This window comes from Melozone crissalis, unplaced genomic scaffold (genome assembly GCF_028551555.1).
Source record: "Melozone crissalis strain CALT ecotype California unplaced genomic scaffold, PUWL_Pcris_2 ptg000514l_1, whole genome shotgun sequence".
NCBI classification, from domain to species: domain Eukaryota; kingdom Metazoa; phylum Chordata; class Aves; order Passeriformes; family Passerellidae; genus Melozone; species Melozone crissalis.
In genome coordinates this window covers 6731-31172 of record NW_026536218.1, presented here as the reverse complement: position 1 = coordinate 31172, position 24442 = coordinate 6731, and the positions used below count along the sequence as shown (strand labels likewise).

Below are 24442 nucleotides of genomic sequence, written 5' to 3'. Positions count from 1 at the left end.
CCCATCCTAAATCCCAAATTCCCATTCCAAATCGCAAATCCCCATCCCAAACCCTGAATTCCCATCCTCAGCCCCAAATCCCCATCCCAAATCCCAAAATTCCCATCCTAAATTTCCATCCTAAATCCCAGATTCCCATCCCAAATCCCAATTTCCCATCCCCAACCCCAAATCCCAGGATTTGGTCAAAAAACCCCGGAATTCCGGCGTCAGTTTCCCCGGATTTGGGTGCAGATTCCCGGGAATTGCCGGGAACTGGGGGCCGTCCGTCCGTCCGTCCGTCCGTCCGTCCGCACCTTCTTGGCCTTGGGGAAGAAGGGCAGCCACTTGTCCTTGTCCGGCAGCTTCTCGGGGTTGCGGCATTCCCGCGCTTCCCGCGGTTCCCGAAATTCCCGAAATTCCCGGGGCCGGATCCCGGCGTGGGCCATGAACGTGCTGAGGGCGAAGGCCATGGGAGAGCTGCGGGAGAGAATTCCAGAGGCTGGGACGGGCCGGGATTCCCGGGATCCCCTGGGGAAACTGGGAATGGCGGGGAAAACTGGGAAAATCCCCTGGGAAAATGGGGAATTCCAGGGGAAAGGATCCACTGGGAAAACTGGGAATTACGGGGGAAATCAGGAATTCCGGGGAAAGGATCCACTGGGAAAACTGGGAATTCCAGGGAAAAGGATCCACTGGGAAAATTGGGAATTCCAGGGAAAGGAAAATCCCCAAGGAAAATTGGGAATTCCAGGGAAAGGGAAAATCCCCAGGGAAAATTGGGAATTCCGGGGAAAGGAATCCCAGGGAAAACTGGGAATGGCAGGGAAAAGAGGGACGGGAAAAAGGGGGAAAGAGATTCCACAGGGAAAATCGGGAATGTCCCAAATTCCCGGGGTTTTCCCCGCTGGATCCGCTCACCTCCGCTCCTCCTCGTACTTGGAGCTGCGGGAAAAAGGAATTGCTTGGAATCTTCCACTCCCAATCCCAAATTCCCAAATTCCAAATCCCAAAATCCCAAATCCCCGTTGCCAGTCCCAAAATTTCCATTCCCAACCCCAAATTCCCACTCCCAGTCCCTTTCCCAATCCCGAAATTCCCACTGGGGCCCTGAATCCCATCAGGAATTCCCGAATTACCACAGGATGTCCCCGAGGTGCCCATCCCAACAATCCTACGGCAATTCCAGTGATCCCATAGGAATCCCCCACACTGACGGGATGTCCCTGAGTGCCCCGGCTGCCGCTCCCTGTCCCAGTGATCCCATTGCGATTCCCAGTGATCCCAATGATCCCATAGATCATTCCCAGTGATCCCATTGCGATTCCCAGTGATCCCAATGATCCCATAGATCAATGCCAATGATCCCAATGATCAATCCCAATGATCAATCCCAAATCCCCACACACTCACAGGATGTCCCTGAGTGCCCCGGCTGCCGCTCCCTGTCCCAGTGATCCCATTGCGATTCCCAGTGATCCAATGATCCCATAGATCATTCCCAATGATCCCATTGCGATTCCCAGTGATCCCAATGATCCCAATGATCCCATAGATCATTCCCAATGATCCCATAGCAGTTCCCAATGATCCAATGATCCCATAGATCAATCCCAATGATCCCAGTGATCCCAATGATCATTCCCAGTGATCCCAGCACTCACAGGATCTCCCCCAGGTGCCCCAGCTGCCGCTCCCTGTCCCAATGATCCCAATGATCCCATAGATCATTCCCAATGATCCCATAGCAGTTCCCAATGATCAATCCAATGATTCCACAAGGAATTCCCAGCACTCACAGGATGTCCCCCAGGTGCCCCAGCTGCCGCTCCCTGTCCCAATGATCCCAATGATCAATCCCAATGATCAATCCAATGATTCCATAAGGAATTCCCAGCACTCACAGGATGTCCCCCAGGTGCCCCAGCTGCCGCTCCGCCAGCTGTCTCTCCCTGTCCCAATGATCCCATAGGGAATCCCCAGTGATCCCAATGATCCCATAGATCATTCCCAATGATCCCAATGATCAATCCCAATGATCAATCCCAATGATTCCATAAGGAATTCCCAGCACTCACAGGATGTCCCCCAGGTGCCCCAGCTGCCGCTCCCTGTCCCAATGATCCCAATGATCCCAATGACCATTCCCAGTGATCCCAGCACTCACAGGATGTCCCCCAGGTGCCCCAGCTGCCGCTCCGCCAGCTGTCTCTCCCTGTCCCGGCGCTCCCGCGGCTCCCGGGGGCCGTTCCCCAGCTCCAGCTCCTGCAGCTCGTTCTCCCCGTAGAGGCTGCCCAGCCCCAGCGTGCGCTTCGTCCTGCGTGGGGCAAAGTACGGCACTGGCAACGGCTGGCGTTCCCAAAATCCCTAAATCCGGGATGCCCTGCTTGGCTCTCCGGGAAAAGCCGAAAAAACCGGGACTGGGACACCCAGAAAGTCCCGAAATTTGGGAATTTCCGCTTGGCTCGCTGGGAAAAGCTAAAAAAAAAATGGGATCGGGGGCCTGGAATTCCCAAAATCCCAGAACTCGGGATGTCCCGCTTGGTTCTCTGGGAAAAGCTAAAAAAAAATGGGACTAGGAACTCCTGAATTCCCAATTCCCAAAACCCGCGATTTCCTGCTTGGTTCTCAGGGAAAAGCTGAAAAACTGGGATTGGGACACCCAGAAAGTCCCAAAATTTGGGATTTTCCACTTGGTTCTCTGGGAAAAGCTAAAAAAAATGGGTTTGGGAATGGCTGGGATTCCCAAAATCCCAAAATCCAGGATTTCCTGCTTGGCTATCCGGGAAAACCTAAAAAAAATGGGATTGGGGGAGCTGAAATTCCCAACTTTCCCAAAATCTGGGATGTCCCGTTTGGCTCTCTGGGAAAAGCCAGAAAACGGGGATTGGGAACTCCCGGAATTCCCAACATTCCCAAACTCTGGGATTTCCTACTCGGTTCTATGGGAAAAGCCAAAGCACCGGGATTGGGATTGCCCAGAAGGTCCCGAAATTCCCAAAATTTGAGATTTCCCGCTTGGCTCTCTAGGAAAAGCTAAAAAAATGAGATGGGGAGGGCCTGGAATCCCCTAAATTCCAGAAATTCCCAATTTTTCCTTGGGTGTGTGGGAAAAGCCGAAAACAAGAGGATGGGGAGCTCCCGAAATTCCCCAAATTTGGGATTTTCCTCAGGTTCTGCTGTGAAAAAGCAAAACAAAAACCGGGACTGGGAGGCGCGAAACCTCCCCAAAATCCGGGGTTTTCCTGAGGTTCTGCCCCAAAAAGGTTTGGGGAGCTCCCGGGGTTCCCGGAATTGGGATTTTCAGGGGTTTTTTCCCGGTTTTTCCTGGGATCTTTCCAGGTTCCCACCTGTAGTCCTGGAGCTGCTCCTGGATCTCCGGGATCACCGACTCCTGCGCCTCCAGCAGCGCCGGCCGCAGCTCGTCCCCGTTCCGCAGCCGCAGCTCTGGGAACGCCGCGAAATCCCGCCATTTCGGGAAAATCCGGGATTTGGGGAAAATCCGGGATTTGGGGAAAATTCCGGGATTTTGGGGACGCTCCGGGCGCTCCTCCCGTCCCAGAGCTGACTCCCAGCGCTCCCGAGGCTCCCGGGAGAGTTTGGGAATTCCCAACCCCGGCCCGGGGCTGCTTTTCCCGGGGGAAATTCCCGAAATTCCCAACTCACCGATCTCGGCCAGGAGCGGCTCCGGCAGCTTCACCCGCAGGGGCTGCGAAAGAGGGAAAGGCATCCCAAAATCTGGGAAATCCTCACTAAATCCTGGGGAAGTCCATCCCAAAATATGGGAAAGGCATCCCAAAAATCTGGGAAAGGGATCCCAAAATCCTGGGAAAAGCAACCCAAAAATCTGGGAAAATATATCCCAAAATGTGGGAAATCCATTCCAAAATCCTGGGAAAAGTATCACAAAATCCTGGGAAAATCCATCCCAAAATCTGGGAAATCCTCCCAAAATCCCAGGAAATCCATCACAAAATCATGGGAAATCCATCCCAAAATCTGGGAAAAGCATCCCAAAATCCCAGGAAATCCATCCCTAATTCCTGAAATCCTCTCCGAAAAATCCCAAGAAATCGTCCCCAAATCCCTGAGAATCCCATCTTCCCCAGATTCCTCAAAACTCCCCAAAATCCCAGGAAAATCCTCCTCAAATCCCGGAAAATCCTCCCGTAATTCCTTAAAACTCTCCCCAAAATCCCGGAAAATCCTCACGAAATTCCTGGGAAATCCTCCTCAAATCCCGGAAAATCCTCCCCAAATTTCCAGAACATCACCCCAAAAACTCTGCAAAACCCTGGAAAATCCTCTCTGAATCCCTCTGAATGCCCCAGAATGCCTCAGAATGCCCCCAATCCCGGAATTCCCTTGGGAATTCCGTGGTCTCACCGCGGCCCTGTCCAGGAAGACGTTCCAGATGTCCCTGCCCAGGGCGCGCCCGTCCCGGGGGCTCTGCTGGCAGCAAACCTCCGAGCACAGGTGGAACAGCTGGGCGGGGGAAAACGGGAAAAAACGGCAATTCCGGGGAATTCCAGGGAATTCCGGGGGCGGGAATGCCGGGGGCGGGAAATGCCGGAATTCTGAGGGAAATCCCCAAATTTCTGCTCCATCCGGAGCCCCGGGAACGCTCTGGGAGGTGCCAGGGGTTGGGAATGGGATCCCAAAGTTAGAAAATCCCAGGAATTCTGAAGAAATCCCAGAATTTCTGCTCCCAGGAATATTCCCGGAATCTCTGGGAGGTGCCAGGGGTTGGCAATGCGATCCCAAGAGCAGGAAATCCCGGGAATTTTGAGGAAATCCTGGAATTTCTGCACCCTCCTGATCCCAGGAATATTCCTGGAATCGCTGGGAGTTGCCAGAAGTTGGGAATGGGATCCAAGGGTCAGGAAATCACAGGGATTTTGAGGAAATCCTGGAATTTCTGCTCCATCCAGAGCCCTGGGAATGCTCTGGGAGGTGCCAGAAGTTGGGAATGAGATCCCAAGGACGAGGAAATCCGAGGAATTTTGAGGAAATCCCACAATTTCTGCTCAGGTTTTATTCCCAGGAATATTCCTGGAATCTCTGGGATCTCAAGAGCAGAAAAACCCAGGAATTATGAGGAAATCCCAGAATTTCTGCACCCTCCTGATCCCAGCAATATTCCTGGAATCTCTGCGAAGGGATTGGGATTGGGAATGGGATCCCAAAGTTAGAAAATCCCAGGAATTCTGAAGAAATCCCCAAATTTCTGCTGCCAGGAATATTCCCGGAATCGCTGGGAGGTGCCAGGGGGTGGCAATGAGATCCCAAGGAGGAGGAAATCCTGGGAATTTTAAGGAAATCCCAGAATTTCTGCTCCCAGGAATATTCCCAGAATCTCTGGGAAGGGCCACGGGTTGGGAATGGGATCCCCGGGCCAGGAAATCCTGGGAATTTTAAGGAAATCCCAGAATTTCTGCACCCTCCTGATCCCAGGAATATTCCTGGAATCTCTGGGAGGTGCCAGGGGTTGGCAATGGGATCCCAGAAGCAGAAAATCCCAGGAATTTTGAGGAAATCCTGGGAATTCTGCTCCATGCAGAGCCCTGGGAATGCTGTGGGAGGTGCCAGAGGTTGGGAATGGGATCCCCGGGCCAGGGGATCCCGGGGATTTTGGGAATTTTAGGAATTCCTTACCAGAGGAGTGGGATCGGCCTGGGAGAAGAGGAACCGCAGGAAAACGCCCAGGTGGGCCGGGCGGGATTTGAGAATTCCCAAATCCTGGAACACGGAATCGCTCTGGGAACACAGAGAGGGAGAGGTGGGAGCTGCCAGGATCCCAAAAATCACAAAAATCCCACCTGGAATCCCCAAAATCCCAAAAATCCCCTTGAAACTCCCCCTGGAATCCCCAAAATCCTGAAAATCCCCTCCAAAATCCCACCTGGAACCCCAAAAATCCCCTCGAAAATCCCCCAGGAATCCCCCAAACCCCCCAAAATCCCCCAGAATCCCCCAGCCCCAATCCCCCTTCCCCCCCACCTCGCTGCTGCCGCTCCCGGGCTCGCAATCCTCCTCGGGCCCGATGATCTGGGGCCTCCCCGAGCCCTGTCCCGGACACAAACGGGATCAGCTCCCCGAACGGCCCCGGGGGATTCCCGGATTTTCCAGGATTTTTTTGGATATTTTTTGGGGATTTTTTGGGGCTTTTTGGGATTTTTGGGGATTTTTTGGGATTTTTTTGGGGATTTTTGGGGGTTTTTGGGATATTTTTGGGGATATTTTTTTTGGGGGGATATTTTTGGGGATTTTTTGGGGATTTTTGGGGATATTTTTGGGGATTTTTTTTTATTTTTTGGGGGTTTTTTGGGTTATTTTTTGGGGTATTTTTGGGGATTTTTTGGGGCTTTTTTGGGATTTTTTGGGATATTTTTTGGGGATTTTTTGGGGATTTTTTGGGATTTTTTGGGGATTTTTTGGGATATTTTTGGGGATTTTTTGGGATATTTTTGGGATATTTTTGGGGGATTTTTTGGGATATTTTTGGGATATTTTTTGGGGATTTTTTGGGATATTTTTGGGGATTTTTGGGTTTTTTGGGATATTTTTTGGGATTTTTTGGGATATTTTTGGGGGGATTTTTTTGGGTTTTTTGGGTATTTTTTTGGGTTTCTTGGGGTTTTCCAGGCGCACCGGGTCCGAGGGGAGGCGGGAGCCGAGCACGGGGGAGCTCCGGGGGCTGCCGGGCTGGGAGAAGCCGGAATTCCGGGACACCTGGGAACGGGAATTTCGGGATCAGCACCCCAAAAACCACCCAGGGGGATCCCAAATTATGGGGGCAGGGTTTCCAACCTCTCCTGGAATTTTCCTCCCTTTTCCCCAACTTTTCATGGAGTTTTTCCCAGAATTTCCATCCCCTTTTCCCACATTTCTCCTGGAATTATTCCCCCCTTTTTCCTCACTTTTCCCTTAACTTTCCCTTAACTTCCCCCACCACCTTCTCCCAGATTTTCCCGAAATTTCCCCTCTTGCTTTTCCCAAACCTTCCCTGGAATTTCCCCTCTCTCTTTTCCCAAATTTTTTCCCTGCAGTTTTCCCCCACTTTTCCGGGATTTTCCCAAACCCTTCCCCGCCCTTTCTCCTGGATTTTCCCTGGAATTTTCCCGGGTTTTTCCTAGGTGTTTCCGGAATTTTCCCCATATTTTTCCCAGGTTTTTCCTGGGTTTTTCCCAGAATTCCCCTGTATTCTTTCCTGGATTTTCCCCAGAATTTTCCCTAGATTTTTCCCAGATTTTCCCCGTATTTTTTCCCCGGATTTTCCCCAGAATTTCCCTGTATTCTTTCCCAGATTTTTTTCCAGGTTTTCCCCAGATTTTCCCAAATTTTTCCTGGATTTTCCCCTGATTTTCTCCGCCATTTTCCCAGATTTTTTTTCGGATTTTTCTCAGAATTTTCCCTGGATTTCCCCAGAATTTTCCCAGATTTTTTCCCTGGAATTTTTCCCATATTTTTCCCAGGTTTTTTCACAGATTTTTCCCGGGATTTTCCCCGCCCTTTTCCCAGATGTTTTCCGGATTTTTCCCGCGTTTTCCCGGTTTTTCCCTGGGTTTTTCCCTGGGTTTTTCCCGTATTTTTTCCCGTATTTTTTCCCATGTTTTGCCCGTGTTTTTCCCAGAACTTTGCCCCGATTTTTCCCGTGCTTCCCCGGGATCCCCTCACCTCTGTCGGGGCCGGGCCCCGCTCCTCGGGCCCCGCGATCCCGTCCTGGGGGTCCCCGGGGAGGCGCCCCGGGAGCTGCGGGGACCCCTCCAGGGGCCGGGAGGGGCCCAAATCCTGGGAAAAGGAAAAGGGGTCAGGGAAAAGCTCCCACCCAGCCCCCCCCCGCCCCAGCTCTGGTGTTCGGAAAAGCGGAATTGCCGGGAAACGCCGGGAAGGGCTCAGGGGCGAGCCCGGGATCGTTCCTGGGATGATCCCCAGAATTGTTCCCAGGATGGTTCCCAGGATTATTCCTGGAATTCCCAGATTTATTCTCGGATCTATTCCCAGACTGATTCCCGGATTTTTTCCCTGGATTTATTCCCGTATAAAAATCCCCAGGATTATTCCCGTATTTATTCCCAGAATTCCTGGATTTATTCCTGGATCATTCCCAGATTGACTCCTGGATCATTCCTGTATTTATTCCCAAGATAATTCCCATATTCATTCCCAGAATTCCCAGATTCATTCCTGGATTGATTCCAGATCACTCCTGGATATCCTTCCCGGATCATTTCCACATTCACTCCCACACTGATTCCCGGATCATCCCCAGAATCATTCCCAGAATCATTCCCAGATGCATTCCTGGATCATTCCCAGAATTCCCTATTCATTCCCAGATCTATTCCCGTACATCCTCGCACATTCCCAGGATAATTCCCAGATATTTTCCCATACATTCCCACATTCATTCCTGGATCATTCCTGGATCATTCCCAGAATTCCCATATTCATTCCCAGATCCATTCCCAGATCCATTCCCGGATCATTCCCCAAATTCCCATATTCATTCCTGTATTTATTCCCTGGATCATTCCCAGATTGTTCCCGGATTTTTTCCCGGACCATTCCCAGAATCATTCCCACGTGTCTTCCAGGATTGTTCCTGGACCATTCCTAGGATTATTCCCGGATTTTTTCCCAGGCCATTCCCACATTCCTTCCTGGACCATTCCTGCACATTCCAGATCCACTCCCGGATCATTCCCACAGTCATTCCCAGAACTCCCACACTGCTCCCCAGATGATCCCGGACCTTTCCCTGTATCATTCCCATGCATTCCTGGATGTTTCCACATTCCTTCCCCGGGTCATTCCCAGCTCCATCCCCGGATCATTCCCGGGTCATTCCCAGCTCCCTTCCTGTGTCATTCCCGGACCATTCCTGGATCCATTCCTGGATCCATTCCCAGCTCCATCCCCGGATCATTCCCGGGTCATTCCCAGCTCCCTTCCTGTGTCATTCCCGGACCATTCCTGGATCCGTTCCTGGATCCATTCCAGCTCCATTCCCGGGTCATTCCCGGTTATTTTCCTGTCTCATTCCCGGGTATTTCCCATCCCGTTCCGTACCGGGGACGTGCCCCTGGTCTCCTGCAGCACCTTGAGCTGCAGCTGGCTCAGCCGGCGCCGCGCCCCCTCCAGCTGCTCCTCCAGCGCCGCGCCCGCGCCCGGCTGCCGCTGCAGCAGCTCCTGGAAACGCTGGCACGGAGAGAGACGGGGAATTACGGCAGGGCTCACAGGGAAAAACAGCCCGAAAACAGCCCCAAAACAGCCCCAAAACAGCCCAAAACCAGACAGGGAATGCCAGCAGTGCTCCCAGGGAAAACAGCCCAAATCCAGCCCAAAACCAGCCCAAAACCAGCCCAGAAAGAGCCCAGAACAGCCCAAAACCAGACAGGGAATTCCAGCAGTGCTCCCAGGGAAAACAGCCCAAAAACAGACAGGGAATTCCGGCAGCATTCCCAGGGAAACCCGGGAAAACACACAAAAACCAAAAAAAATTAAAAAAAAAAAAAAATTCCCCAGGAAATAAGAAAGGAAAAATCACAGGAAAACCCCAAAATGTCACAGTGGTCTGGGGTGTCCTGGGATTTTCCCTGGCAATGCTGGGAGAGAGAATTCCCAACAGCATTCCCAGAGAAAGTTCAGAAAAACACCCAAAAGCCCCCTGAAACATAAAAAAAAAAAAAAAAAAAATCCCCAGAAAATAAAAAAAAAAAATTCCCCAACCCCCGGGGATTGAGGGATGGGGGTGAAGGGTTTTTCTGGGATTTCCCGGGGTTTTTGGGAAAAGGGGAAGCAGGGGCCGTACCTGGAACTCGGCCTCCTCCTGGCGCAGCATGTTGCGCAGGATCTGCGCCGCGTGCTTCTGCACCTCGGGGTCCTGCAGGGCCAGAGCGCGGGATAACGGGAATGGCAGCGGGAATAACGGGAATGGCAATGGGAATGGCAGCGGGAATGGCAATGGGAATAACGGGAATGACAGCGGGAATAACGGGAATGGCAATGGGAATGGCAGCGGGAATGGCAATGGGAATAACGGGAATGGCAGCGGGAATAACGGGAATGGCAATGGGAATGGCAGCGGGAATGGCAATGGGAATAATGGGAATGGCAGCGGGAATGACAGTGGGAATGGCAATGGGAATGGCAGCGGGAATAACGGGAATGACAGCGGGAATGACAGTGGGAATGGCAATGGGAATAACAATGGGAATAACGGGAATGACAATGGGAATGACAGCGGGAATAATGGGAATGACAATGGGCATAACAGGAATAACAACAGGAATGACAGCAGGAATGACAGTGGGAATGACGGGAATGACAAAGGGAATAACAGGAATGACAGCGGGGAATGACAATGGGAATGGTGGGAATAATGGGAATAATAAGGGGAATAATGGGAATGACAGTGGGAATGACAGTGGGAATGACAGTGGGAATAATGGGATAATAAGAATAATGGGAATAATGGGAATAACGGCATAGTGGGAATGGTGGGAATGGGGAAATGGGACAATGGGAATGGTGGGAACGATGGGATAATGGGAATAATGGCAGCGGGGAAACGGGAATGGTGGGATAATGGGAATAACGGGAGTAATGGGAATAACGGCAATGGGAATAATGGGAATAATGGGGATGACGGGAATGGAAACAAGAACGGGGATAATGGGAATAATGGGAATAATGGGTACCAAAGGGTTGGGATCCCCTCAGGGAATTCTGGGATCTCCCGGGTGAGTTTTGGGGTCACACGTGAGGGAGTCCCAGGCTCCCTCTGCAATCCCGGTCCGTCCCCGTGTTATCCCGGTGTCCCCCCAGTCGGTGCCTGTGTTATCCCAGTCCATCCCTGTGTTATCCCGCTCTGTCCCCGTGTTATCCCAGTCCATCCCTGTGTTATCCCGGTGTCCCGCTGTGTTATCCCGGTCCATCCCTGTGTTATCCCAGTGTCCACCCCGTGTTATCCTGGTGTCCCCCTGTGTTATCCCGGTGTCCCCCCGGTGTAATCCCGGTGTCCCCCGGTGTTATCCCGGTGTCCCCCAGTGTTATCCCAGTGTCCCCCCCGTGTTATCCTGGTGTCCCCCGGTGTTATCCCGGTGTCCCCCTGTGTTATCCCGGTCCGTCCCCGTGTTATCCCGGTGTCCCCCCGTGTTATCCCGGTGTCCCCCGGTGTTATCCCGGTGTCCCCCTGTGTTATCCCGGTCCGTCCCCGTGTTATCCCGGTGTCCCCCCGTGTTATCCCGGTGTCCCCCTGTGTTATCCCGGTCCGTCCCCGTGTTATCCCGGTGTCCCCCTGTGTTATCCCAGTGTCCCCCCCGTGTTATCCTGGTGTCCCCCTGTGTTATCCTGGTGTCCCCCCGGTGTAATCCCGGTGTCCCCCGGTGTTATCCCGGTGTCCCCCAGTGTTATCCCAGTGTCCCCCCCGTGTTATCCTGGTGTCCCCCGGTGTTATCCCGGTGTCCCCCTGTGTTATCCCGGTCCGTCCCCGTGTTATCCCGGTGTCCCCCTGTGTTATCCCAGTGTCCCCCCCGTGTTATCCTGGTGTCCCCCTGTGTTATCCTGGTGTCCCCCCGGTGTAATCCCGGTGTCCCCCGGTGTTATCCCGGTGTCCCCCAGTGTTATCCCGGTGTCCCCCCCGTGTTATCCCGGTGTCCCCCTGTGTTATCCCGGTCCGTCCCCGTGTTATCCCGGTGTCCCGCTGTGTTATCCCGGTGTCCCCCCGGTTGGTGCCTGTGTTATCCCAGTCCATCCCTGTGTTATCCCGGTGTCCCGCTGTGTTATCCCGGTGTCCCGCTGTGTTGTCCCGGTGTCCCCCCGGTCGGTGCCTGTGTTATCCCGGTGTCCCCCCCGTGTTATCCCGGTGTCCCCCCGGTCGGTGCCTGTGTTATCCCAGTCCATCCCTGTGTTATCCCGGTGTCCCCCGGTGTTATCCCGGTGTCCCGCTGTGTTATCCCGGTGTCCCCCGGTGTTATCCCGGTGTCCCGCTGTGTTGTCCCGGTGTCCCCCCGGTCGGTGCCTGTGTTATCCCAGTCCATCCCCGTGTTGTCCCGGTGTCCCCCCGGTCGGCGCCTCACCTGCAGGGGCCGCGGCTCCGTGATGCGCTGGGGGGGCCCCTGGGGACCCCCCGGGGGCTCGGGCTCGGGCTGGGACCCCGGGGCCGCCGCGGCTCCGGGCGGGGACCCCAGCAGGGTCAGCGCCACGTAGGCGCCGGCTGGGGACGGAACGGGACACGGGAATGTCGGGGGGAATGCGGGGAACGGCCGGGGTAGCGGGGAGAGGTGAGAGGGCAAAATCCACGGGGAAACTCCGGGGAAAGTCTGGGATAACGGGGAAATGTGAGAGGGCAAAATCCACAGGGGAAAATCCGGGGAAAGTCTGGGATAACGGGGAAATGTGAGAGGGCAAAATCCACAGGGGAAAATCCGGGGAAAGTCTGGGATAACGGGGAAATGTGAGCTGGGACTGAGGGGAAAATCCACAGGGAAAAAATTCCAGGGAAAGTCTGGGATGGAGGAAATGTGAGCTGGGACTGAGGGGAAAATCCACAGGGAAAAAATTCCAGGGAAAGTCTGGGATAACGGAAATGTGAGCTGGGATTGAGGGGAAAATCCACAGGGAAAAACTCCAGGGAAAGTCTGGGATAACGGGGAAATGTGAGAGGGGAAAATCCACAGGGGAAAATCCGGGGAAAGTCTGGGATGGAGGAAATGTGAGCTGGGATTGAGGGGAAAATCAACAGGGAAAAAATTCCGGGGAAAATCTGGGATAACGGGGAAATGTGAGCTGGGATTGAGGGGAAAATCCACAGGGAAAAAATTCCGGGGAAAATCTGGGATAACGGGGAAATGTGAGCTGGGATTGAGGGGAAAATCCACAGGGAAAAAATTCCGGGGAAATTCTGGGTCTGGAAACACTTCCAGAATTCCCGAAGGATGGAAAGCGTCCTCCCCCTGCCCCAGCTCCACGTTTTCCCGGGGAATGGGAACGGAATTGCCAGGAACTCACACTTGATCAACTTCACCACCTCCAGGTGGGAGCTGTTGGTCACCATCGTCCCGTTCACCTGCAACGGCCGCGAAAGGGCTGGGAAACGGGGATTTACCCAAAAATTCCCCAGGAATGTGGGAAAGGGCTGGGAAACGGGGATTTACCCAAAAATTCCCCAGGAATGTGGGAAAGGGCTGGGAAATGGGGATTTACCCAAAAATTCCCCAGGAATGTGGGAAAGGGCTGGGAAACGGGAATTTACCCAAAAATTCCCCAGGAATGTGGGAAAGGGCTGGGAAACGGGGATTTACCCAAAAATTCCCCAGGAATGTGGGAAAGGGCTGGGAAACGGGGATTTACCCAAAAATTCACCAGGAATGTGGGAAAAGGGGGCTGGGAAAACGGGAATTTACCCGGGAATTTGGGAAAAGGGGGCTGGGAAAATGGGAATTTGCCGGGAATTGGGAATTTCCCGGGGTCCAGGATCGCCCACCTTGAGGATGCGGTCGCCCTCCTGCACGCCGGCCCTCATGGCAGCCCCACCTGCGCACAGCAGGGTCAGGGCAGGCCCCAGAGCCATTCCGGAACCTTCCAGGGGGGCTCCCCCACCCCCCCAGCCCCCAGAACCCCCAAACTGGGACATTTCCCAAGGAAAACCCCGTTTGTCCCACGTTTTCCCCACAGTTCTCTCACGTTTTCCTGCCGTTTTTCTCTTCCCCATTTTCCCACCATGTTCCCCTCATTTTCCCACCATTTTCTCCCCCATTTGTCTTCATTTTCTCCCCCATTTTTTTCTCTGTTTTCTTCCCCATTTTTGTGCCATTTTTCTCCCCCATTTTTCCCTGTTTTCTCCCCCATTTTTCTCCTTTTTCCCCCCATTTTCTCCCCCAGGCTGAGGCTGGGGATGCATGAGGGGACCCCTGGGGATTGTCCAGCCTGTCCATCCCCGTGTCCATCCTGGTGTCCACCCCCGTGTCCATCAGTGTCCACCCCCATGCCCACCCCAGTGTCCAGCAGTGCCCACCCAGTGTCCATCAGTGCCCACCCCCATGCCCAGCCGTGCCCACCCCAGTGCCCACCCCAGTGCCCACCCCCGTGTCCATCAGTGTCCACCCCCATGCCCACCCCAGTGTCCAGCAGTGCCCACCCAGTGTCCATCAGTGCCCACCCCCATGCCCAGCCGTGCCCACCCCGTGCCCAGCCGTGCCCAGCCGTGTGCCCCCCGCACCCACCGGGCCGCACGGACTGCACGAGCACCACGCGGTCGCCGCTGACGGTGAAGCCGAAGCCATGCTGGTCCCGCTGGATGATCACACAGCGCTGCACCAGCCCTGCCACACCGAGGGACACGGACAGACACACGGACACGGGGACACGGACAGACACATGGACACGGGGACACGGACAGACACACGGACACGGGGACACGGACAGACACACAGACAGACACACGGACAGACACACGGACACGGGGACACGGACAGACACACGGACACGGGGACACGGACAGACACACGGACACACAGACACGGACAGACACACGGACACAGGGACACGGACAGACACACAGACACGGGGACACGGACAGACACACGGACAGACACACGGACAGACACACAGACACGGGGACACGGACAGACACACGGACACGGGGACACGGACAGACACACGGACACACAGACACGGACAGACACACGGACACGGGGACACGGACAGACACACGGACAGACACACGGACAGACACACGGACACAGGGACACGGACAGACACACAGACACGGGGACATGGACAGACACACGGACACAGGGACACGGACAGACACACAGACACGGGGACACGGACAGACACACGGACAGACACACGGACAGACACACAGACACACAGACACACGGACACAGGGACAGACACAGACACACAGACACAGGGACACAGGGACACAGACAGACACACGGACACAGGGACACAGGGACACGGACAGACACACAGACACACAGACAGGGACACGGACAGACACACGGACACAGGGACACGGACAGACACACGGACACGGGGACACGGACAGACACACGGACACAGGGACAGACACAGACACACAGACACAGGGACACGGACAGACACACGGACACACAGACAGGGACACGGACAGACACACGGACACGGGGACACGGACAGACACACAGACACGGGGACATGGACAGACACACGGACACAGGGACACGGACAGACACACAGACACGGGGACACGGACAGACACACGGACAGACACACGGACAGACACACGGACACGGGGACACGGACAGACACACGGACACAGGGACACGGACAGACACACGGACACAGGGACACACACAGACACACGGACACAGGGACAGACACAGACACACAGACACGGGGACACGGACAGACACACGGACACAGGGACACACACAGACACACGGACACAGGGACACGGACAGACACACGGACAGACACACGGACAGCAGCGAGAGGAGGCAGTGAGGCTCTGGGCGCCGGGTTTGCCTCTGAGGAACCCCCCCAGCTCCAGGGCCTGCAGGGCCTCGGGGTCACTGCCCACCCCGACCCTGTGGTCACTGCCCACCCCGACCCTGTGGTCACTGTCCAGCCCTGACCCTGTGGTCACTGCCCACCCCGACCCTGTGGTCACTGTCCTGTCCACCCCGACCCTGTGGTCACTGTCCAGCCCTGACCTCATGGTCACTGTCCAGCCCTGACCTCATGGTCACTGCCCACCCCGACCCTGTGGTCACTGTCCAGCCCTGACCTCATGGTCACTGTCCACCCCGACCCTGTGGTCACTGTCCACCCTGACCCTGTGGTCACTGTCCAGCCCTGACCCTGTGGTCACTGTCCAGCCCTGACCTCATGGTCACTGTCCACCCCGACCCTGTGGTCACTGTCCAGCCCTGACCCTGTGGTCACTGTCCACCCCGACCCTGTGGTCACTGTCCAGCCCTGACCTCATGGTCACTGTCCAGCCCTGACCCTGTGGTCACTGTCCAGCCCTGACCCTGTGGTCACTGTCCATCCTGACCCTGTGGTCACTGTCCAGCCCTGACCTCATGGTCACTGCCCACCCCGACCCTGTGGTCACTGTCCAGCCCTGACCCTGTGGTCACTGTCCTGTCCAGCCCTGACCTCATGGTCACTGTCCTGTCCAGCCCTGACCTCATGGTCACTGTCCAGCCCTGACCCTGTGGTCACTGTCCAGCCCTGACCTCATGGTCACTGTCCTGTCCAGCCCTGACCTCATGGTCACTGTCCTGTCCAGCCCTGACCTCATGGTCACTGTCCACCCCGACCCTGTGGTCACTGTCCAGCCCTGACCTCATGGTCACTGTCCTGTCCAGCCCTGACCTCATGGTCACTGCCCACCCCGACCCTGTGGTCACTGTCCAGCCCTGACCCTGTGGTCACTGTCCACCCTGACCGTCAGGTCCTGTGTCCACCCTGACCCTGTGGTCACTGTCCACCCCGACCCTGTGGTCACTGTCCACCCTGACCGTCAGGTCCTGTGTCCACCCTGACCCTGTGGTCACTGTCCAGCCCTGACCTCATGGTCACTGTCCAGCCCTGACCCTGTGGTCACTGTCCAGCCCTGACCTCATGGTCACTGCCCACCCTGACCCTGTGGTCACTGTCCACCCTGACCTCATGGTCACTGTCCAGCCCTGACCCTGTGGTCACTGTCCAGCCCTGACCTCATGGTCACTGTCCAGCCCTGACCCTGTGGTCACTGTCCAGCCCTGACCTCATGGTCACTGTCCTGTCCAGCCCTGACCTCATGGTCACTGTCCAGCCCTGACCCTGTGGTCACTGTCCAGCCCTGACCTCATGGTCACTGTCCTGTCCAGCCCTGACCCTGTGGTCACTGTCCAGCCTGACCGTCAGGTCCTGTGTCCACCCTGACCCTGTGGTCACTGTCCAGCCCTGACCCCACAGAGTGCCCACTGAGTGGCCGCTGAGTGCCCACAGAGTGCCCACTGAGTGACCGCTGAGTGCCCACTGAGTGACCACAGACTGACCACTGAGTGCCCACTGAGTGCCCACTGAGTGACCACAGAGTGACCGCTGAGTGCCCACAGAGTGCCCACTGAGTGACCGCTGAGTGCCCACTGAGTGACCACAGAGTGACCGCTGCGTGACCACTGAGTGACCACAGAGTGCCCACAGAATGCCCACAGAGTGACCACAGAGTGCCCACAGAGTGACCACTGAGTGACCACTGAGTGACCGCTGAGTGCCCACTGAGTGACCACAGAGTGACCGCTGCGTGACCACTGAGTGCCCACTGAGTGACTGCTGAGTGACCACAGAGTGCCCACAGAGTGACCACTGAGTGCCCACTGAGTGACCGCTGAGTGACCACAGAGTGCCCACAGAGTGCCCAGAGTGACCACAGCGTGACCGCTGCGTGACCACTGAGTGCCCACTGAGTGACCGCTGAGTGCCCACTGAGTGACCGCTGAGTGCCCACAGAGTGCCCACAGAGTGCCCACTGAGTGCCTGAATTCCCGTAGTTCCCAGAATTCCCGTAATTAATTCCCGTAATTCCCGTAATTAACTCCCGTAATTAACTCCCGTAATTAACTCCCGCAACCCGGGCCGGTTCCCACCTGTGCTGTCGCCGCTGTCCGGGGGCGGCCGCGGGTGCCCGGGCGCCCTTCGCTCCGCGGGGGCCTCGCCCAGGGACGAGGAGAGGCTGCTCAACCTGGGGGACACGGGAACGGCCGGAGTGACCGCCGGGCAGCGCCGGACAGACGGACACGGGGACGGGAACGGCCGGAGTGACCGCCGGGCAGCGCCGGACAGACGGACACGGGGACGGGAACGGCCGGAGTGACCGCCGGGCAGCGCCGGACAGACGGACACGGGGACGGGAACGGCCGGAGTGACCGCCGGGCAGCGCCGGACAGACGGACACGGGGACGGGAACGGCCGGAGTGACCGCTGGGCAGCGCCGGACAGACGGACACGGGGATGGGAACGGCCGGAGTGACCGCCGGGCAGCGCCGGACAGACGGACACGGGGACGGGAACGGCCGGAGTGACCGCCGGGCAGCGCCGGACAGACGGACACGGGGACGGGAACGGCCGGAGTGACCGCTGGGCAGCGCCGGACAGACGGACACGGGGATGGGAACGGCCGGAGTGACCGCCGGGCAGCGCCGGACAGACGGACACGGGGATGGGAACGGCCGGAGTGACCGCTGGGCAGCGCCAGGACACACAGAGTGACCGCTGGGCAGCGCCGGACAGACGGACACGGGGATGGGAACGGCCGGAGTGACCGCCGGGCAGCGCCGGACAGACGGACACGGGGATGGGAACGGCCGGAGTGACCGCCGGGCAGCGCCGGACAGACGGACACGGGGATGGGAACGGCCGGAGTGACCGCCGGGCAGCGCCGGACAGACGGACACGGGGATGGGAACGGCCGGAGTGACCGCTGGGCAGCGCCGGACAGACGGACACGGGGACGGGAACGGCCGGAGTGACCGCTGGGCAGCGCCGGACAGACGGACACGGGGACGGGAACGGCCGGAGTGACCGCTGGGCAGCGCCGGACAGACGGACACGGGGATGGGAACGGCCGGAGTGACCGCTGGGCAGCGCCGGACAGACGGACACGGGGATGGGAACGGCCGGAGTGACCGCTGGGCAGCGCCAGGACACACAGAGTGACCGCTGGGCAGCGCCAGGACAGACGGACACGGGGATGGGAACGGCCGGAGTGACCGCCGGGCAGCGCCGGACAGACGGACACGGGGATGGGAACGGCCGGAGTGACCGCCGGGCAGCGCCGGACAGATGGACACGGGGACGGGAACGGCCGGAGTGACCGCCGGGCAGCGCCGGACAGACGGACACGGGGATGGGAACGGCCGGAGTGACCGCTGGGCAGCGCCAGGACACACAGAGTGACCGCTGGGCAGCGCCGGACAGACGGACACGGGGATGGGAACGGCCGGAGTGACCGCTGGGCAGCGCCGGACAGACGGACACGGGGATGGGAACGGCCGGAGTGACCGCTGGGCAGCGCCGGACAGACGGACACGGGGATGGGAACGGCCGGAGTGACCGCTGGGCAGCGCCGGACAGACGGACACGGGGATGGGAACGGCCGGAGTGACCGCTGGGCAGCGCCAGGACACACAGAGTGACCGCTGGGCAGCGCCAGGACAGACGGACACGGGGATGGGAACGGCCGGAGTGACCGCTGGGCAGCGCCAGGACAGACGGACACGGGGATGGGAACGGCCGGAGTGACCGCTGGGCAGCGCCAGGACAGACAGAGTGACCGCTGGGCAGCGCCAGGACAGACGGACACCAACCCTGGGCACTGCCAGGACAGCCGGACATGGCCCAGGACAGATGGACATGACCCTGGGCACTGCCAGGACAGCCGGACATGGCCCAGGACAGATGGACATGACCCTGGGCACTGCCAGGACAGCCGGGACTTAACCGGGCTATAAAAAACTCGTTTAATTCGGCTTAATTAAAGCTCCTTAATTGCCTCGGGGGCGGCCCGGCCACGGCCATTCCCGCAATGATTCCCGCTGTAAAAATTCCCAAAATTCCCACAATAAAAATTCCCAAAATTCCCGCAATAATTCCCACAATAATTCCCAAAATTCCCACAATGATTCCCACAGTAAAAATTCCCAAAATTCCCACAATAAAAAATCCCAAAATTCCAGGGGCGCCTCCGGAGGGACCCCAGCCCTGCCCGCCCTTCCCGCCTCCCAAAAATCCAAAATTCCCGAAAAACTGGAGCTTGGAATGGGAAAAATGCCTATTTCTCAACATTTCTGCACATTGGGTTCCTTCCCAGCTCAGAAAAATCCAAAATTCCCCAAAACTGGAGATCGGAATGGGAAAAATTCCCATTTCCCAACATTTCTGCCCACTGGGTTCCTTCCCACAGCAGGTTTGGAATTCCCAGCTGGAAAATCCCATGGAAACCCAGGATAAACCACGTTTAAAATAGGAAACATGGGAAAAAAAATTCCCTTTTCCCAACATTTCTGCCCATTGGAATCCTTCCCACAATGGGGACTGGAATTCCCAGCTGGAAAATCCACCAAAATCTGGGATAAACCACATTTAAAGCAGGAAAAAATGGGAAAAAATTCCCTTTTCCCGACATTTCTGGCCAGTGGGTTCCTTCCCACAACGGAATTGGAATTGCCAGCTGGAAAATCCTATGGAAACCCAGGATAAACCACGTTTAAAATAGGAAAAATGGGGGAAAAAATTCCCTTTTCCCAACATTTCTGACGCCTGGGTTCCTTCCCACGCTGGAATCGGAATTCCCAGCTGGAAAATCCACCAAAATCTGGGATAAACCGCATTTAAAGCAGGAAAAATTTGGAAAAAATTCCCCATTTCCCAACGTTTCTGACGCCTGGGTTCCCTCCCACGCTGGAATCGGGATTCCCAGCTGGAGAACCCCGCAGGACCCCGGGACAGCGCGGGGTTCCGAGCTGCAGAAACGGGGTAAAATCCCGATTTTCTGCGTTCTCCCCGGGCAGGGCAGCGCAGCCGCAGCCCCCGGGCTTGGCAGCGGGGGAAGAACCCAATGTTGCAAACCCGGGAGAGAAAATTCCGGAATTCCTCCCGGGGCTCGGCGCCCGCCCTCGCAGTGCGGGGAGGGGAAAAAATATATATATATATAAAAATAAAAATAAAAAAAATTTCCCTGGGAGTTCTGGGGAATCTGGGAATCGAAATGAGGGAATTCCCACGTTCCCGCTCCCCGAGTCGAGTTTGGGAATTTGGGGGGTTTTTTCCCATGAAAATCCGGGGGGGTTTTGGGAATTCTGGCTCCTTTTAGGATTCCAAAATTCCCCAAAAAACTGGGAATGGCCGGGAGGGGTTGGGAACAGCTTGGAAAGGATTGGGATGCAGGGAAAATCCGGGAATTGCGGGATTATCCCAATAAAAACACTTGGGAACTTTATGGGGAGAACCCCCCATGTCCCCCCAGCTGCCCCTGGAATTCTGGTTCTCCTTGGAAAACCTTTAGGAGGGAAGTGAGTGGTCAGAAATGCTGGGAAAAGGGAATTTTTTCCCATTTTTCCTTTTTCAAACACGGTTTATCCCAGGTTTCCGTGGGGTTTCCCAGCTGGGAATTCCAATTCCGTTGTGGGAAGGATCTCAGGGGTCAGAAATGCTGGGAAAAGGGATTTTTTCTCGTTTTTCCTATTTTAAACGTGGTTTATCCATGGGATTTTCCAGCTGGGAATCCCAACTCCAGCATGGGAAGGGCAGAAATGTCGGGAAAAGGGAATTTTTTCCCATTTTTCCTATTTTAAACGTGGTTTATTCCAGGGTTTCCATGGGATTTTCCAGCTGGCAATTCCAATCCTGCTGTGGGAAGGGCAGAAATGTCGGGAAAAGGGAATTTTTCCCCGTTTTTCCTTTTCTAAACGTGGTTTATCCCGGGTTTCCACGGCATTTTCCATGGAACCCCAAACCCTTTTTTTGGGAAGGGATCCCAATGTGACCACACCGCCCCTGGAGCGATCCCAAACGCTGGAAATCGGGGATTTTCCCCATTTTTCCTATTTTAAACATGGTTTATCCCGGGTTTCCAAGGGGTTTTCCAGCTGGGAACCCCAAACCCTTTTTTGGGAAGGGATCCCGGCCGCTGGGAATGGGGGATTTTTCCCCCGTTTTGTTCTGTTTTTCCGGGAATTCCGCACGGGAATCGCGCAGGAAGCCGCTCCTGGCCGGGTAATGATTAACGGGAGCCGCTCCTGGAAAAGCGGGAAAAGCAGCAGGGCCGGTTCCACCGGGAATTCCCAATCCTAAAATTCCCTGCCCCGGGGGAACACACAGGATTTACCCACGGAATCCCAAATAAAACAGCGCAAAAATCCTGGAATTCTTTGGGATGGGAAAAGATCCTTAAATCCCAGAAAATCCCACCCTGATTCCGATCCCAGGGATGGAAATCCACGGGATAAAATCCGGGATTTACCCCTGAAATCCCAAATAATCCAGCCCATAAATCCTGGAATTCTTTGGGATGGAAAAAGCAGGAAAAAACCCCCGGAATCTGGTGGGAAAATGATCCCAGAAATTCCTGGGACCTGCTTCTCTCCCCGGGCCCCAAACTCCGCGTTTTCCACCCAAATCCGTGTGTGGGAAATGCCGTGGCTGCGGCAGGGATCCCGACCCAGGAATCCTCAGCAAAATTCCTGAGTCTGTCCCAGAAAAAACCTTCCAGGGTTTTCCGAGGGTTTATCCCACAAAAAAATCCCAAATTTGGTTTAAAACGGAGCAAAACAAACGGGGAAAAATCCAATTCCCAGTGACGGAGATGGAAATACCCCAGAAACCAGAAAGGTTTGGGATATTCCCCCCCCCACTCCCCAAAACCCGGAATTTTATCCCAAAACGCTGCAAGGATGGGGTGGGGGGCCCAGGGCTGGGCTGAGCCCCCCAGAAATCCCAAAATCCCGGAATTTCATCCCAAATTCCCATCTTTCCCCCCAAGGAATGGGGTGAGGGCTCCAGGACGAGCTGAGCCCCCTCCCAGACCCCCCAAACCCCCCAAATCCCGGAGTTTCACCCCAAAATCCCTGAATTTCACCCCAAAGCACCGCAGGGACGGGGCAGGAGCTCCACCCTGATCCAAATCCCTTCCCCTGAACCCCCAGAGCCCCAAAATCTCAGATTTTCACCCCAAATCGCTGCTTTTCCCCCGAGACGTGGGGCGGGAGGTGCAGACCGCGCTGAGCCCCCTCCCAGAGCCCCAAAATCCCCGAATTTCACCCCAAAACACCCTAAATCCCAGCGTTTCACCCCAAACACGCCAAAATCTCAGCGTTTAACCTCAAATCTCAGCGTTTCACCCCAAAACACCCCAAATCTCAGCATTTCACCCCAAATCCCGGCTTTTCACCCCAAACCCCTGCAGGGGCGGGGTGGGGGCTCCAGGACGAGCTGAGCCCCCTCCTAGAGCCCCAAAATCCCCGATTTTCACCCCAAATCGCCGCTCTTCCCTCGAGACACGGGGTGAGGGCTCCGGGACGAGCTGAGCCCCCTCCTAGAGCCCCAAAATCCCCGATTTTCACCCCAAATCCCGGCATTTCACCCCAAACACCACAAATCCCGGCATTTCACCCCAAATCCCGGCATTTCACCCCAAACACCACAAATCCCGGCATTTCACCCCAAATCCCGGCATTTCACCCCAAACACCACAAATCCCGGCATTTCACCCCAAATCCCGGCATTTTCCCCCAAATCACCCTAAATCCCGGCATTTCACCCCAAATCCCGGCATTTCACCCCCAAACCCCTGCAGGGACCGGCTGTGGGCTCCAGCACGAGCCGAGCCCCCTCCCGCGATCCCCAAAACCCCCGAATTTCACCCCAAAACCCCCGAATTTCCCCCCAAACCGCCGCTCTCCCCCCTCGGTCCAGCCGAGCCCCCTCCCCGCTCCCCGCAGCCCCAAACCCGCCCGATTTCGCCCCAAACCCGCGTCCCCCCCCTCCCCGAAGGCGGCGGGCTGTCCCCCTCAGGCCGATCCCCGTCCCCTTTTCCCCGCTTTTCCCCCGTTTCCCCGCGGCCCGGGGTCGCCCCTCAGCCCGTACCTGTCCGGGGCCTGCGGAGGCCTCACGCTCATGGTGGAGCTCGGTCAGGGCAGCGCCCGGAGCCGCCGCCCCGCTCCGGCCGGCCCCGCCACCATGCCCGGCCGCGGCGGCTGCGGCGGCGGCCTCGGGGGGCCCCGAGCGAGCCCCGCGGGGCCCCGAGCGAAGCCCCCGGGCTGCGGTTCGGCGCCGGCCCGGCCGAGCGGGGCTCCCCCTGCCGCCCTGCCCTGCCCGCCGCGGGGGCCGGGCCGAGGGAGAGGCCTGGAGGCCGCTCCCAATCCCCGGGCTCGCCCGGCCCCCCGCGCCCGGCACGGCGGGGCAGCGCCCGCGGCTGCGGGGCGGCGGGGAGCGGGCGGGGACGGAGCGGGGGACGGAGCGGGGAGACACGGGGGAGCGGGGGAGGGAGCGGGGGGACACGGGGACAGTGAGGGGGACACGGGACAGTGCGGGGGACACGGGGACAGTGAGGGGGACACGGGACAGTGAGGGGAACACGGGACAGTGAGGGGGACACGGGGACAGTGAGGGGAACACGGGACAGTGCGGGGGAACACGGGGACAGTGAGGGGGACACGGGGACAGTGAGGGGGACACGGGACAGTGCGGGGGACACGGGGACAGTGAGGGGGACACGGGGACAGTGAGGGGAACACGGGACAGTGAGGGGGACACGGGACAGTGAGGGGAACACGGGACAGTGAGGGGGACACGGGGACAGTGAGGGGGACACGGGACAGTGAGGGGGACACGGGGACAGTGCGGGGGACACGGGACAGTGAGGGGGACACGGGGACAGTGCGGGGGACACGGTGACCTCGGGGTGCGGGAGATAGAGGGGACA

At 56.9% G+C, this 24442-nt stretch overlaps 1 protein-coding gene across 1 annotated transcript; it reads right to left on the bottom strand.

The window, feature by feature from the left end:
• Positions 1 to 209: 209 nt before the first annotated feature.
• LOC128950224 (rho guanine nucleotide exchange factor 11-like) lies at positions 210 to 23698 on the bottom strand. Its single transcript, XM_054295107.1, has 18 exons — positions 23605 to 23698; positions 17610 to 17704; positions 14208 to 14306; positions 13469 to 13518; positions 12994 to 13051; positions 12063 to 12199; positions 9794 to 9865; positions 9052 to 9180; positions 7657 to 7770; positions 6631 to 6711; positions 5980 to 6045; positions 5635 to 5736; positions 4366 to 4464; positions 3646 to 3688; positions 3330 to 3426; positions 2147 to 2296; positions 901 to 924; positions 210 to 459 (listed from the first exon to the last, which is right to left on the bottom strand). Exons 1-18 carry the CDS (start codon positions 23634 to 23636, stop codon positions 210 to 212), a joined length of 1698 nt encoding a protein of 565 aa, XP_054151082.1. The 5' UTR covers positions 23637 to 23698.
• Between the last annotated feature and the right edge of the window lie 744 nt (positions 23699 to 24442).

Bases quoted from the DNA above. Each gene is read 5' to 3' on its own strand.
- LOC128950224 (XM_054295107.1), bottom strand. From the start codon at position 23,636: ATGAGCGTGAGGCCTCCGCAGGCCCCGGACAG. The intron at 4,465-5,634 runs GTAAGGAATTCC...TCCCCCGCCCAG, and splicing joins AGGCCGATCCCACTCCTCTG to CTGTTCCACCTGTGCTCGGA. The intron at 3,427-3,645 runs GTGAGTTGGGAA...CGGCGTTCCCAG, and splicing joins GCCGCTCCTGGCCGAGATCG to AGCTGCGGCTGCGGAACGGG.